This window comes from Gorilla gorilla, chromosome 6, assembly GCF_029281585.2.
Source record: "Gorilla gorilla gorilla isolate KB3781 chromosome 6, NHGRI_mGorGor1-v2.1_pri, whole genome shotgun sequence".
Taxonomy (NCBI): Eukaryota; Metazoa; Chordata; class Mammalia; order Primates; family Hominidae; genus Gorilla; species Gorilla gorilla.
The window spans coordinates 96,331,013-96,346,908 of record NC_073230.2 but is presented as its reverse complement, the minus strand read 5'-3'; the positions used below and the strand labels follow the sequence as shown (position 1 = coordinate 96,346,908).

Genomic DNA, 15,896 nt, shown 5'->3' with positions numbered 1-15,896 from the left:
GGGGCCATTTTATAGGATTTGGGTGGGTAGTGGAAAATTATAATCAAAGGGGGTTTTCTCTTAGGGGTAGGGGCGGGGGTCACAAGGTGCTCAGTGGGGGAGGTTTTGAGCCAGGAGAAGGAATTTCACAAGGTTAATCACTCAGTTAAGATGGGGCAGGAACAAATCACAATGGTGGAATGTCATCAGTTAAGGCGGGAACAGGCCATTTTCACTGCTTTTGTGATTCTTTGGTTACTTCAGGCCATCTGGATGTATACGTGCAGGTCACGGGAGGATGGCTTAGCTTGGGCTCAGAGGCCTGACAGTTGTTTTATCTAAATCAGCGCGAGACCAAGGACCCTGGTGTTCCTCCAGTCATTGGAGCCATATCATTTGTGTTCTTAAGACCAAAATACATGGGCAAAGATCCTACTTGATTCTTAAAATTTAAAAATCTCCCAGTTAGTAAACAAAGGCCTGGTTTGAGTCACCACAATATAGTCATGGCCCCTGACCTAATTCTCACACCTAGGTCAGACTAAGAATGAAGAGCCAGAGAAAAGGCCCTGTCATCACATCACAAGTTCTTGCCATGAATCTTCTTTTCTCCAAGCCTTCTTCACAGGATCCAAGGGCACCAGACACTCTGGGGATTATCAGACACTGTGTATGCACTAACACTAATTCTTGGAGACCCAAAATTCCACTGTGACTTCCCATCAGAGTGAAAGCATTACTGCTACATTGAGGGAGTAGCCCTTACAAACAGTGGAGACAGGAAATCTTCCAAGGGAACAGAATTGTTAAGTAACATATCTCCTCCATTCTGTCAGGAGGTAGAGATGTCTGATATAAAAATCTATGCTGATTCACAGATAGTGGCTAATAACATAAGCAGATGACCAGAAATTTGGAAAGAACACAACTGGGTATGAGGTCTGGAGGGAAAGTATGTCCAGAGTTCTTGGAATGGGCCCAAAGAATCAGAATATTTATGTCCTGTGTGAATGCTCAGTTAAAAGCCTTCAGTGCTTATACTAATCAAGTGGTCAAGATGACCTCTGTATGGATGTCAATCGGCCGTCTTTTCCAGCCACCCCAGTGCTTAAGATTCATGGTCAAATTGGCCAAGAGTGCAGGGATGTGGCCTCCACAATGTGGACTTCCCCCTCACCACAGCTGACATGACAACCCAGCTATATTGACAGCCTACTTGTCAGCAGCAGTGACCAACCAGGCAAGTCCACACCCAGGAGAGAACAGCCCAAGTCTGACGGCAGGCTGATTACATCTGATCCTCTTCTATCACAGAGCAGGCAGCAATTTGTCCTTCCTGGAGGGGACACACCTTGGAATTATATTTGTTTTGTATGTTCTCCAAATTTTTACCACCACCACCTTTCATGGACTTACTAAATGGTTTTTACATTGTTAGGCTATCCCATAGACATTGCTTCTTATCATGAAACTCACTTTATGGTGAAAAGAGGGCAGGTGTGTCAGCTCAGTGATTTCATCAAAGAACTGAGAAACAAAGTGCAATGCAGGGTGACGCATCTCAGTTTAATACTAGTGATCCACAAAGTCTTTGTTTCTATCCCCTGGGATTCTGAGCTTTGCTGGTTTAGAACCTTGAACCTCCTGGGATCAAGTGATCCTCCTACCTCAGCCTCCCAAGTAGCTGGGACTAGAGGCATACCATCATGCATGGCTAATTTTTTTTTTTAAGAGATGGGGTCTCACTATGTTGCCCAGGCTTACTTGTATATTTTAATTAATGTTCTCCTTTTTGCTGTTCCCTTACCCCATTACTATATAGTTAAGATATTAGATACGCAGATTGTATTGACGGTGGCTAACTTTATAATTTAGTTCATATATGAGAGAATATCAATATAAAATCATAACTGGAACTAGGAGAGGAATGGATGTCATTTAAATATCTTGGGCTTGGAGCTGGATGTAGTATAGTATGGGGATGTGATTTCATTTCTGGTTGAAAGGATAATTAGATGTATTTGAATTATGTGTAAATTTCACATTTTTTGATATACAAAGAACAGATAATTGTATCAGTAGGTAATAGGATATTTTATTTCAAAACAGTGAAGAAGCTGCTAAGCATAAAATTTGTCAAATGCTACAAAGGTGATGAATATACAACTGGGAATTCCAAGAAATTTAAATTTAATTACATTCTTTATTATCTTTTCCTCAAAAGAAATAAATTAGTTCCACCATTTGGCTAATATTATTTCATTAAAGACTGAATTTAGATTTTAGGAAATAAAATATGGAATCTGTTATAATGTCCCAATTTATACTACAGTATTAGTCTCAATCCTGATCATTACATAATTATAGCATTTACCAATCTGTGATTTTATAAATTAACCAAATTTGTTAAATTAAGAAGAAATTCATAGACACCATTTTTTTCCTGTTACAACATGTGGACAAGCCATCAAAAAACTTAACAGAACCAAATCAAAAAGAAGTATATTTTATGCTAAAGTTACTTTCTGTCCAGGTCGAAACATTGTTCCACTTTGATTTTTTCTCCTCTTTGGATTTTGAAAGCTTTCATATCTGAAAAAAGAAAGAGATAATTTAATATGTATAAATACTACCATTACAAAACAAAAGATAATGGATTGTTGGCAAACACAATTATATTTTAAGAAATGAACGGGAAATAACAAACTAGAAAAAAAAATTTCAGTCACAGAAATTAAAAAGAATTCTTACAAATAAAGTTGCACTCCAATAGAAAACAGAGCAAAGGGGATGAAGAGACAAGTTAGAAAAGATAAAATACAAATGTCAATGAATAATATGAAAAATTATAACTTCTACACTTTAATCAAAGAAATGTAAATTATTGATATCATTTTTCTAAAATCAAAAGGGCCAAGTTTAGAAAAATACTGCAACACACAATGTTAGTGATGGTGCAGTATATCTGGCAGGCAATTTGGCAATACATTTCAAAAGCCTTAAAAAATGTGAGCTCCCTGTTATATAATTCCACCTCTATCCCAGTGAAACAATTAGATATGTGCATATATTCAGCTGCAAGAATGTTCATTACCACATTGCCTGGGAGCAATTTAAATGTCTAAAAATTGGATATTGTGGCATAGCTACACTATAAAATGACATTTAAAAACAATAAAGTAGCTAACATTTAAAATGTAAAACAATTTTCAGGATGTATGTGGATAAAGGGGGACTGCTATATAGCAATATGTACAGACTGTTCTTATCATAATAGGAAAACATATATAAGCATATAAACAAATATGCTTTGGGAGGTGGTGGGCTTAACAGAAATTTGTTTCCTTATTTTTCCTTACCTCTGTTTTCTGATTCTTCTTTAATAAATACATAGCACTAACGTATGTACACATACATACATACTCCAAAGTACTGCAAAATTAGATAACAAAGGGTAGCAGCTTCTAAAGACCAGGAATAAACATCTCTTAAATTGAATTACACTGAATCATTGACCTAGAATGGTTCCCAGTCCATGGGTCTCAGATGCATAGGTGGCCATAAACTCAATTGCAAGGATCCTTTAAATCCAATGTATAACAAATGTGGTCCACAAATGAATAAATCTGAATGTATTTAAATGTTCTTGAGATCAATAAAATATTAATATAAATTATTTTGAAGGCAAAACAGGTATTTTTATAACACAATTTTATAAACTATACATTAGAATCACTTTCAACTTTTAATTTTCCTTCTTATTTCTTCGAAGTTACTAAAATTTTTTTTTTTTTTGAGACACAGTCTCGCTCTGTCGCCCAGGCTGGATGGAGTGCAGTGGTGCAGTCTCGGCTCACTGCAACCTCCACCTCCTGGATTCAAGCAATTCTCCTGTCTCGGCCTCCCAAGTAGCTGGGACTACAGGCGCATGCCACCACACCTGGCTAATTTTTGTATTTTTAGTAGAGATGGGGTTTCCCCATGTTGGTCAGGCTGGCCTTGAACTCCTGACCTCAGGTGATCCACCTGCCTTGGCCTCCCAAAGAGCTGGGATTACAGGCATGAGCCATGGCACCCAGCCCAAAGTTACTAAAATTAAATGAGTCCATTATGAATAATTCAAATATAATCAAATGAACTGGTTAATGAAAACTCAATTTTGACTTCTGTACTTCTGACATTCTGGGGTTTTTTAATGCATAGCTATGACACATATTTTTTGAATTAGCTTTTAAATATTCAAAATATTTTTATTTTAAACACGAACTTTAAAGGTTTAAGTGTAATACTATGTCACTTGTAATAGTAGCTGTACTTCCAAAACAGAATCTGTTACTTACAGCTCAGCAAAATTCTTCCAGTCATCTTCACTAATGGATGGTCTTGTGTGACCAAGTGCAGTCATTAAATGTGACTGACTAATAGCCAGTCTAGTTTTGATTGGTCCTGGTTGGTTAATGGATTCGTCCTCCTTAAGTAAAAAAAGAAATTGACAAAGAGTTAAATTAAGGATGTAAAAAAAAATGTGGTAGTCCAGTTGTTACTTCTTATTGTCAGTTTTTTCAAGAGACCATACGTTCTCTTCCTTATAAGATAATGAAACATTGAAAGCAAGGAAGCACATAACCATGACTGAGTTAATGTGTTCTGGTCCCTTGTTTATAAATATAGCTCGTTTATAAGTCAAAGAAATATATATCAAAAAGGTGAAACAATTTTTAAGAAGTTTTAACAATTATAATGAGGGGGAAAAAGCCATACTCCACTTTGGCTCCGGTATCTGCCTTTGATAATACTGATATCTGCCCTCAGTTGATCTCTTTGTTCTTGTGTAAGTTCTTGGCAACCCTCTTGTGAAGCTGTCCTTAACACTGGAGGCTGTGAAAACAACTGGTCTTTCCCAGGAACTCCAGGCAAATCCTGAGTCATGGAGCTTGGTGCAGAGAGACATTGTGAGCTCTGCATGGTAAATTGTAGTAATGAAAGATGGAAGGAAGAAGGGGAGAGAAAAAACTATGTGTTTACCAAATATAAAAATTAAACATTTTAAGCAATAAAACATTAACATAGATAAGTATACATGTTAATTAACTGAAATTAAGCAAGCTGAAAAGTTGTTCATCTTCTATAAAGGTTCACTGATACCTGTGTTATAGAACCACCATCAAGTGAAAATTGCCATAACACAGGGTAGGTTTTTTTAACTTTGTTGCTTAAATCCAACACACTAATGCCCAAGGACAGGTTTCTTCATTTTCAGAAAGTAAAGTTATACTAAGTTTCTGGGACATTTCTAGATAGAATAAATTAAAAACAGAATTAAAGACTAAAATTAAACCACCACCTTACTGTTCTTGGGAATAAAAATGAATTGCTTTTATATTTTTAAAGTCTGAGTTAGGCTAGGCATAGTGGCTCACACCTGTAATCCTAGCACTTTGGGAGGTCAAGGCACGCAGATAGCTTGAGCCCAGGAGTTTGAGACCAGCCTGGGCAATATGGTGAAACCTCGTCTCTACAAAACATACAAAAATTAGCTGGGCATGGTGGCATGTGCCTGTAGTCCCAGCTACTCAGGAGGCTGAGGTGGGAGAATCACCTAAGCCCAGGAGGTCAAGGCTGCAGTGAGCCATAATTGTGCCACTGCACTCTAGTCTGGACGATAGAGTGAGACTGTCTCAAAAAAAAAAAAAAGAAAAGCCTAAATTAATAAAGCAAATGTACAAAAAACCAGGAAACATATAGATAACCAAACACATGTACAAATGTTACATGTACCAATAAAATTACAGTGAACCACTATTAATTTTTAGGAGATGTTGAATGCTAGTAGAACAGTGATACTGCCCACATTTAATCAAAACACTTTCCTGTTGAAACATTATCAGTACACTTCATTGTGCTTACTTTGCAGCAAAAGTATCACAGATAACATTTTGTTTTCAGGAATTTCTTACATTATTGTATCAAATTATTCACTATCCTCAACTGTTCATGATAACAGAATTTAAGTTTACTATAAAATGGAACTGCTCCTAAAGATGTTTTAAAGCCACTAGGTAAGAGAAACCTCAAAGAAACCAAAGGTAATCACAACCACGCGCTACTTTGGTTCCTTGCTCCCAGCCCTGTCTTGAAAATCTTAACAAGGAATGCAAATTACCAATTAGTGTAAGCAAGAAACAAGACTATTTTACTGAAGAACCAACCAACCAGGAAGAATATGTGGGGCTGGTTAGGAGAGAAATCACTCCAACTTTATACCAACATATAGCTTTATATTTCAGAACTGTATAAATGATGACTGCACAAGATACCAAATCAGAAGAGGTTCCATTTCCAAGTTCTGATTCATAAGAGCTTCCAAAGTAGAGCCGGTACATATTGAATTTTGATTCATCTGGAAGGATCTCGGACATCTCTAAAGACACAAGGGACTGATCTAAGCCACATTCTCCATCTCCAGCTGAATCGTCAGAGCCACTGCTATGGTTAAGAAAGACCATTGAAGACAGACTTAGGTCACTATCAGAGCTGGAACTTCCATCCTAAAATACACAAAAGGACAACCAGTTTAAAGATGTAAACAATTTTAGTCTCAGAAATAAATAATAACATAGATAGCATTCTATTAGAGCAATACAAGAAACTTAGAAGCATTTTTCAAAAAGCTCATTAATTCTCTAACCGTTTTGAGGCACATGGTAAAAATTTAACTATTAAAATATAAAGACAAGATAGAATGTGTAGATAATTTACCAACCATCCCCCAAGAAAGTCTGTAATGAAGCTAAGACTCAGACCTCTGGGCTTTATTTTTATGTCTCTGACTTTCCATTCATACTTTTCTACTCCAAAATGATGAATCAACCATGTTATAGAGAGCTCTACAAATACACACCTTTCTGGTAGTAAAGGGAGAGGGGAGAACTTCAATGGCTTGCCAAAATAGCAAAAACCTAGGGAGTTTCTGATTTAGAAACTGTAGGTTCTGTAGACATTCCAAACAAATGTGGTAAAGAAGAGTAATAGAATAATCCTTCCTAGAAAATATATGGTAAAGTCTATAATGTAACAGTTCAAATATCTACTGTAAATATTAAAATCATAATACTGTCTTTAGAGAAAAGGCTGATGCTAGGGCTGGGATACAGAAAGTACAAGATAAACCAAGAATATTTTTCTTTTTTGGGGGCAGGGTCTCATTCTGTCATCCATGCTGGAGTGCAGTGGCACAAGCATGGCTCGCTGCATCCTGGATTTACTCAAGCGATCCTCCTGCCACAGCCTCTCCCAAGAAGCTAGGACTACAGGTATGTGCCACCATGCCCAGCTAATTTTTAAATTTTTCATAGAGACAAGATCCCACTCTGTTGTCCATAGTGGGTACAGTTTGTGCAACCATGATTTGGTCTCAAACTAGGCCCAAATGATCCTCCTGCCTTGGCCTGCCAAAGTGCTGGGATTACAGGCGTGAGCCACTGCACCTGGCCAAGAATAACTTACTGTATCTGGAAGTGAGGAAGTGATTCAAGAATGATGAGGACATGTCATAAAGATACAGGAGCCATACAAAAGGGGCTCCTGTTGGCCAGACTGGAACAATGTGAGCTTCAAAACAACAACTTTAACTGATTATTTTTTAAAAGCTAAAGTACAAACAAACTAAAAACTCTAATTATTTTTCTGTTTGTAGTATTTAATTCATGGTATTCCAATTTAAATAATATCCTTGCAAACACCAACATGTTTTGCCAATATTAAGGTAATGTTAAAGAAACAGACACCAAACTCTTCATAATTATAAATTCTCTGCAAAACCCATATTCCAACTATGGAACATTCAACTAAAGGTAAATTTATGTTTCTATACAGTTTTACCAAAGTTGTTTAAAAAATAGCATTTTTTAAGGTGGAAATTTTGACATTGTACTTCTTTTATCACTCATAAAATGTCATAACAACTTCCTCATATAACTTGCCTGGAGTCCACTCGAGAGCAGCATTCCATGTAAGGCCTCCAATTGGGCATTGTAAAGTAAAGCTTTCAGATCAGCTCCAGTAAAGGAGTCAGTTACTGATGCTACATGCTGAAGGTCAACATCATCTGCCAGAGGTAGAGAGTCACTGAGGACATTTAAAATTTCAAGACGTGACACCTGAAGGGAGAAAAATTTATTTAACAAATAAAAAATAAAATTAAAAATATTATCTTAAATTGTGTATCTTATGATTTTCTCCATAAATTAACCTTATATATCTAAAAAGCTTTATAAGTAAGTTGAGAAATGTACCAACAGCCTACTATTTATCTTCCTTGGAATTTTTTCCCCAACAGAAATAATATATATAGGAAAATGAATGAAAATCAAACGCTCTTAAGGCTGGGCATGGTGGCTCACGCCTGTAATCCTAACACTTTGGGAGGTTGAGGCGGGAGGATCACTTGAGCCCTGGAGTTCAAGAAAGCCTGGGCAACACAGGGAGACCCCATCTCTATACAAAAATTAATAATAAAATTATCTGGGCCGTTGGGAGGCTGAGGCAGGCGGATCATGAGGTCAGGAGATCGAGACCATCCTGGCTAACACGATGAAACCCCGTCTCTACTAAAAATACAAAAAATTAGCCGGGCGCGGTGGTGGGCGCCTGTAGTCCCAGCTACTTGGGAGGCTGAGGCAGGAGAATGGCGTGAACCTGGGAGGCGGAGCTTGCAGTGAGCCGAGATTGCACCACCGCACTCCAGCCTGGGCAACAGAGCGAGACTCCGGCTCAAAAAAAAAAAAAAAAAAAAAATTATCTGGGCATGGTAGCGTGTGCCTGTGGTCCCAGCTACTCGGGAGGCTGAGGTGGGGAGATTGCTTGAGCCTGGGACATAGAGGCTGCAGTGAGTTGTGATCGTACCACTGTACTCCAGCCTGGGTGACAAAGTGAGACCTTGTCTGAAAAACAAAAACCCAAAAACCTACAAAATATTCAGTGTAAATAATTTCTTATTCACACAGTGCTTATTTTCTAGATTTAGGCAAGTGTGCCAAGAAGGTATTTCAAAAGGAAAATCTAAATAATTTAAATAATAGCTACATGTAACATATATACAGATACTTTATACCTTTGACTATTCATTTGTCTATCTGTTCTTTCATTCATTTATTTGTTTGCTTCTAAATTGGAGAATAAGAGTTGGAACAACACAGGACAAGGAAGAGTTGAAAAATTATCTCTATGAAACCTGCTTACATGCTTACGATTCACATGCTTGATTCTGTATCAGAGTTTTTTTTGACAGGATAATGGAAGTATGAAATCTTTGAACAGAAGATAATGTGAAAATATAATACATTAGGTTTCTTGCATTTTTTTCCCCCAATCAGCCAACACAGAAGGATTACAAAGTTTTCAGACTTGCACTGGGCCAAAAAAAGGCTTTGCATCTAATTCAGAATCTTTTTATGCTTTGAGCAAACAGTGGCTAAAGCTTTTCCCTAAGAAAGCTGGTCTTCTAAGGACAATTGCCATTACCTGGCAGAAGTAAAGCTCACAAGGAAAGAGTGTAGCATTTGTTGGGTTTTGGACTCTAAATATGAAATTGTCACCTGATCAGGAGGAGGACAGTATACACATTTATCTAGTCGACCAGGCCTAAGCAGGGCAGGGTCAATCAAGTCAGGGCGACTAGTAGCAGCCAATACATAAACACCTAGAGGAAAAAAGAACTTTTTTTTACCAAAATCTGATGACATGATGACATTTTGTTATAACATTCTATTTCTGTATTTATAATTATTACCCTGTAAGCCTTCTACTCCATCCAACTGAGTCAGCAACTGGTTAACTACTCGGTCTGTAACTCCTGTATTATCATGACCCCGCCGAGGAGCAATGGATTCAAATTCATCAAAGAAAAGAATGCAGGGCTTTGCAGCCTGTGCTCTGGGAAAAACAAACAACATTTCATATTTGAATCAGGCTTCATAGTTGGCAAAGTGATTTCATATATATATATGAATGTATTTATTTTATGTATTTATATATATTTATATACTTCTTTTAATTTTTACAACAAACCCTTAAAGAAGGCAAGTTGTATGTAATTACATATAAATACATATAAATGTATTTATATATATTTATGTATTTATTTTAATCTTTACAACAAACCCTTAAAGAAGGCAAGGCATATGAAATTACCCTTGTATTCAGTAAACTGTTGAGGTCAAGGTGTTTATTAAGACCCATGCCTTCTGGATAGACTAACAGGGATCAAAACAAAAACTGACTCTTAGTCAATAAGTCAAACACTTTTGATTCCTATTACAAGTAACCATTTTTATATTAATATATACTTATTGGCCACCCTTCCTTCTTTTGTGAAATGCCTATTCATTTATTTTGCCCATTCATAATTTGGAAAGCTCATTATGTTGGTACTGTTTTGTAAGGGCTCTCTATAAAATATATTTTATTTCTTTTACTTTTTTAATAATTTGAACTTTGACTTTGTTTTATTAATTTATTAACAAATTTTAATTCAAAATAAGTGAATATTAATTCCATATCTGGCAACAGGTGGACTAGATGTCTGGCGAATAACACCTAATATAAAACACCTGTCACGGTGATTGAAAAAAATCAACAGCTATCTCATTAAACGCATGGCAAGTAAAATATATCTTCTGGGGCCAAAAATAGACCAGAATTATCTGCTACTTGAATGTTTGGCAAAACTCTCCTAGAAAACTGAGTCTGATGTTTGATTTGTGTAAAGACTTCTTTAACTTTTCTAACTCAATTTTGACTAAGTTATAGGACTACTCAGATTTTGTTTCTTTTTTGCTCAATTTTGGTCAATTTTGTTTTTGTCTATGTCACCTAAGTTTTCAAATGTATTGGCATGAATATTTTCATAATATTCCCTTATTATCTTTTACATTTCTAGGATATCTTTAGCTATGTTTCCCTTTTTATCCCTAAAATTGTTTATGAAGCTTTCTTTTTTTTTAATCAAACTTGTTAGAGATTTGTCAATTGTACTCGGTGTTCAAAAAATAAATCTTGGCTTTGTGAGCTTCTCTGTTTTGTGTTTCATTAAACTTCGTTCTTATCTTTATTATTTCCCTTTTAACCTATTTTTTAGTTTATATCTATAATTTTCCTAATTTCATGAGATAGGTACATAAGTGGTTAACTTTTAACCTTTTTTTCTAAACATTTAACACTATAAATTTTCCTTGAAATCAGTTTTGCAACATCTAACAATTTTAATGGATAGTATTTTCATTATCATTTGCTCCCAAATATTTTCCACTATAATTTCTCTTTAACCCAGGAATTACGTGGAAGAGGTTTATTTTGTTTATGCTTTTTCCTGGTAAACTCGGTGGTGAATACATGAAGTATTCATTTTATTATTCTTCCTTAAGCTGCATAAGTATTTTATGTATATTCTCTTAACTGTATACTTTATAATAAAATTTTTGGAAGAATAAAACAGTAACTTTTATTTTAAAACTCCCCATAATGCTATCACATTTGAATAATTATTTTCATCCTTAAATACCATCTTCTGTATTCATATACAGTTTTTTAATATATGCAAAATAGTTACACTCACTGAAATTAAATTGGCCAGATGGACTCTTGATTTATAAGAGATAAATTAGAAACTGGGGGAAAAAAGAATTTAGAACTTACAAAATTTAGAGATAAATTAGGGGCAATTATTTGCTTCATATAAGAATCTACTCTGAGATTTCTTTGAATAACCACTTCGATTCCACTTTGAGGAGTATTTCTATTGTAAAACAAAACCGAATAATTTCCAAAATTTAATATCTAAAATGTTTTGTATTATTTGATGAAATAGAGAATCCACGTCCTCTAGCTTATTAATAATTCACATAAACCACAGGTTTCAAATATCAGTTCTTCAAAAAACAAGACCAAAAAAAGCACTGATTGATAAATAATAACAGAGTCAGTTACTTTAAAAACATTCATAGGCTACCAACCTAATAAAAATATCCCGAACAGCTTGTTCACTTGCTCCAATGTATTTGCTGAGTAACTCTGGCCCCTATTGGGTAAAATAAAATTAGAGTTGAGATAAAATTATTTAAAAAGAAAATATAAATTTGGTTTCTAAGTCTAAATGAATCATGGAAATCTTTAATATGATTAAATGGATGTCTTTTATACATTTTTAAAATTAATGTGTGCTAGAATAAATATCATACCACAAGTTCTATGCTTGATGCTTCTGCCCAGAACATTTTCCCCCGGATATTCTCATGGCTTGTTGCTTCATTTTATTTAGATCTCTGCCCAAATACCACCTCTTCAGAAACCCTTTCCTGACAAGTCCATCTATGACTCACTCCAGTTACTCCAAGCCTCCTTACCCTGCCTTTTCTTCCTACATAGGACTTACCACCACCATCTGACAGTGAATTATATACTGAATGTATCTATCTGCTTGTTGTCGCTTTCCACTAGTAGAATGTAAACTCCAAAAAGGCAGTTTTGTTCACTGCTGAATCCCTTGTGCCAGAAACAGTGTCTGCCACATAAGTATTGGATAATAGTTTTTCCAAGTGAATAAGTGAATGGTGTAAGAAGGGACAAAGTCCCATCTATCTCAAATTTAAAAAAATGTGTAGAGATATGACTTTAATCAGCATCTTCAATTACTGAAACAATGTATTTGCACAGGAGTTGAAGAATATATCATTTTTAGAACATGTGGGAAAAGGCCAAAAAAAAAAAAAGAGAATATATAATCTTCCCTAAAAGCCAACTGAAAAACCTTTCAAAATAAATTTCCCTGCATATAGCAAAATCAATAATGAGAATAGTCTTTCCTTAAATTGGGATCTTAAAAAAAAACCTGAATAGGTCCTAAAGTCATCTCTAGTGAAAAATCACTATCTCCAAAAGACCAACTACTGATCAGGATATGTGACCAAAATAAGGAATTTCTAATATTCAACCACATAAATATCTATTAACATAATATTTAATTACATTTCCTCAATACAGTCAGAGAACTATAGGACTAGAGGAGGGAACAAGAAATAACTAAGGCAAGACCGGGCATGGTGGTTCTCGCCTGTAATCCCAGCACTTTGGGAGGCCGAAGCTGGTGGATCATGAGGTCAGGAGGTCGAGGCCAGCCTGGCCAACATGGTAAAATCCCATCTCTACTAAAAATACAAAAATTCACCGGGTGCGGTGGCAGGCGCCTGTAATCCCAGCTACTCGGGAGGCTGAGGCAGGAATCACTTGAACCCAGGAGGCAGAGGTTGCAGTGAGCCGAGATCATGCCACTCCACTCTAGCCTGGTAACACAACAAGACTCAGTCTCAGAGAAAAAAAAAAAAAACTAAGGCAAAATAACAGGAACAAGGCAACAGCCTGGCACTTTTAGTTTCTCCGTCATTGCCAGTTCTCAAAAAAACACGACAAAAGAGTAATTTACAACTGGGTAAAACCCAGTTATACATTACTAAACTGAGCTGGGCACGGTAGCTCACGTCTATAATCCCAGAACTTTGGGAGGCCAAGGCGGGCAGATCACTCGAGGTCAGGAGTTCAAGACCAGCCTGGCCAACATGGTGAAACCCCATCTCTACTAAAAATACAAAAATTAGCCTGTAATCCCAGCTACTCGGGAGGCTGAGACAGGAGAATAGCTTGAACCCAGGAGGCAGAGGTTGCAGTAAGCCAAGATTGCATCACTACACTCCAGCCTGGCCAATAGAGTGAGACTCCATCTCAAAGAAATAAAAATAAATACAGAAACAAATAAATAAATTACTAAACTGATTTATAAATCAAGTTTGAATAAGGCTAGAATAATACACGATTCCTTTGTCTTGGAATCTAATTGCCTTTTGTTAAACTAATATTGCTGATGTCTGAAATTATACAGCTAAGATACTGGATCTGCAACCACAATGACACACCAGTGGTGGACTGTGAAGCATTACCCAAAATGATCTGCTAGCATGCCCCTTAATTACCACACTCACCTTATACCTGAAAAAAACTTAGACCTAGTCTCACTTTGACACAAGCAATGGTGAGATATAGTCAAAAGTAACAGAACCATAAAAACCCCAGCTTCCTGCCTCAGTATGGTCTCCTGCCTCTAGTTGTCTACTCCCTTTAAGAATGGTTTGCCCTTTTATCTGAGTATTTATGTATAATTCTGTTCACAATGCATGAAGATTGCCTTAAGCAAGAACATAATAAGCCCTACAAGAGAGAGGTGGCTCATTACTCAATTTCATACAACTTTTAATAGATGGATCGCTGCTCCCACTAGCTTTCCAAATGTGAGACTAGCCCACAATTGAGAAACATAATGGTGTTGGTAAAGATGTGGAGAATCAGGAACCCCCCACACTGCTAGTGGGAATGGTGCAGTTGGTGTGAAAGACAGTTTGGTGGTTCTTTGAAAAGTTAGAGAATTACCCTAAGACCCAAGAATTCTACTCCTCAGTTTATGCCCAAGACAAATGAAAACATATCCATGGAGAAATTTGTACATGAATATTTACAGCAACATTATTCATAATAGTCAAAAGGTAGAAACAATTCAAATGTTCACCACTGATAAGTGGATAAACAAAGTATGGTAACATTATTCAGTCACGCAAAGGAATGAAGTACTGATACATGCTACTACCTGGATGAACCATGAAAACATTACATAAGTGAAAGAAGCCAGACAAAAAAGGTCACATATTGCATGATTTGTTTTATATGAAATATACAGAAAAGGCAAATCCATAGAGACAAAAAGCAGATTAATGGTTGCCAGGGGATGAGCAAGAGGAGGAGTGGAATGAAAAAGTTTTGAAATTGGAGAGAGGTGGTGGTTGCATAGCATTGTGAATGCACTAAATGCCAGTGAATTTACACTTTAAAATGGCTAACTGCATTTATGTAAATTTTACCTAAATAAAAAAAGATAAGTAGACAACATACCTTGACACTTATAAAATTCATTCTACTCTCTCGTGCAATTACCCCAGCTAGTAAGGTTTTTCCTGTTCCAGGCGGACCATACAACAGTATTCCTGTTCTTTGTCGTATGGGCAAGTTTGCAAATAATTCTGGATACTGAGAAACAAACCAAAAAAAATATGAAAAAGAGCTCAAGTCTAAACAGAAATGACTAAGTAGCAGCTAAAGATCAATGTATAGAAAAAAAATTCAGATGGTAATCACGACCACCTTTCTTTAGTAACAGCAAGTACAACAGTAGAAAATACAATTCCTACTAAAAACTATAAATGAACTCAAAGGAACTACTACAAATTTTTTCCAATTAAGAACACATTCTATATAAAATGCATATAACTGCATCAGAACTTCTATTTTTCCTGTTTTATTAAAAGTACTACATTTAAAAAGTATAAACCAATCTTTTAACAAGTATAGTGCCTTTCATGGATATGCTTCATGGGGCAAGTTATGAGAGCTGTGTACATTTAAATCTATTCAATCAAAGATAGTAAAATATCCCAAGGGTCTCCAGGCTGAACAAATAATCGACTGCTTCTCAAGTTACCTTTTAAGGCACCACTGCTCAAGAACAAGAGAACTTTTTGAACAGGTGAGCCAAACATGAGGCTACTGTCTGCAATATCCTGGTCTCCTTTATTAAGTATGCCTATTTAGTTCCCTCTATTGAGAATATTCCCATTCACCTCTACCTCTGCTCCAATCTGAAAGAAGCCCAAAGTCAGCAGTTACGCATATAGTCTCCATGTACTGTATCTGGATGTACTGAATCTCCATGTACTAATGCTCGATGCCCCATCCCAGCATCGGGGTGATGATCCTGCTAGCTAGTACTTCCATACCCATGTTCTCTCACACTGGTTTTAATAGTCCTGGGCTGCAATCAA

At 36.2% G+C, this 15,896-nt stretch overlaps 1 protein-coding gene across 4 annotated transcripts in view; it reads right to left on the bottom strand.

Annotated features, from left to right (window-relative positions):
- Window positions 1-2,054: 2,054 nt before the first annotated feature.
- Window positions 2,055-15,896, bottom strand: part of PEX1 (peroxisomal biogenesis factor 1) — a 41,653-nt gene continuing 27,811 nt past the window's right edge. For 2 of the 4 annotated variants that reach the window (XM_019031379.4, XM_055346584.2), the window contains 9 exons: window positions 14,971-15,105; window positions 11,991-12,055; window positions 9,770-9,912; window positions 9,576-9,679; window positions 7,962-8,138; window positions 6,297-6,527; window positions 4,741-4,938; window positions 4,320-4,450; window positions 2,055-2,571 (listed from right to left, as the gene is read on the bottom strand). In XM_019031379.4, the coding sequence (XP_018886924.3) occupies window positions 2,487-2,571; window positions 4,320-4,450; window positions 4,741-4,938; window positions 6,297-6,527; window positions 7,962-8,138; window positions 9,576-9,679; window positions 9,770-9,912; window positions 11,991-12,055; window positions 14,971-15,105 (1,269 nt within the window). In that variant the 3' untranslated portion in view covers window positions 2,055-2,486. Of the gene's footprint in view, window positions 2,572-4,319; window positions 4,451-4,740; window positions 4,939-6,296; window positions 6,528-7,961; window positions 8,139-9,501; window positions 9,680-9,769; window positions 9,913-11,990; window positions 12,056-14,970; window positions 15,106-15,896 lie in introns of those variants that run through there. The other 2 variants (XM_055346583.2, XM_055346585.2) reach the window with 2 other exon arrangements.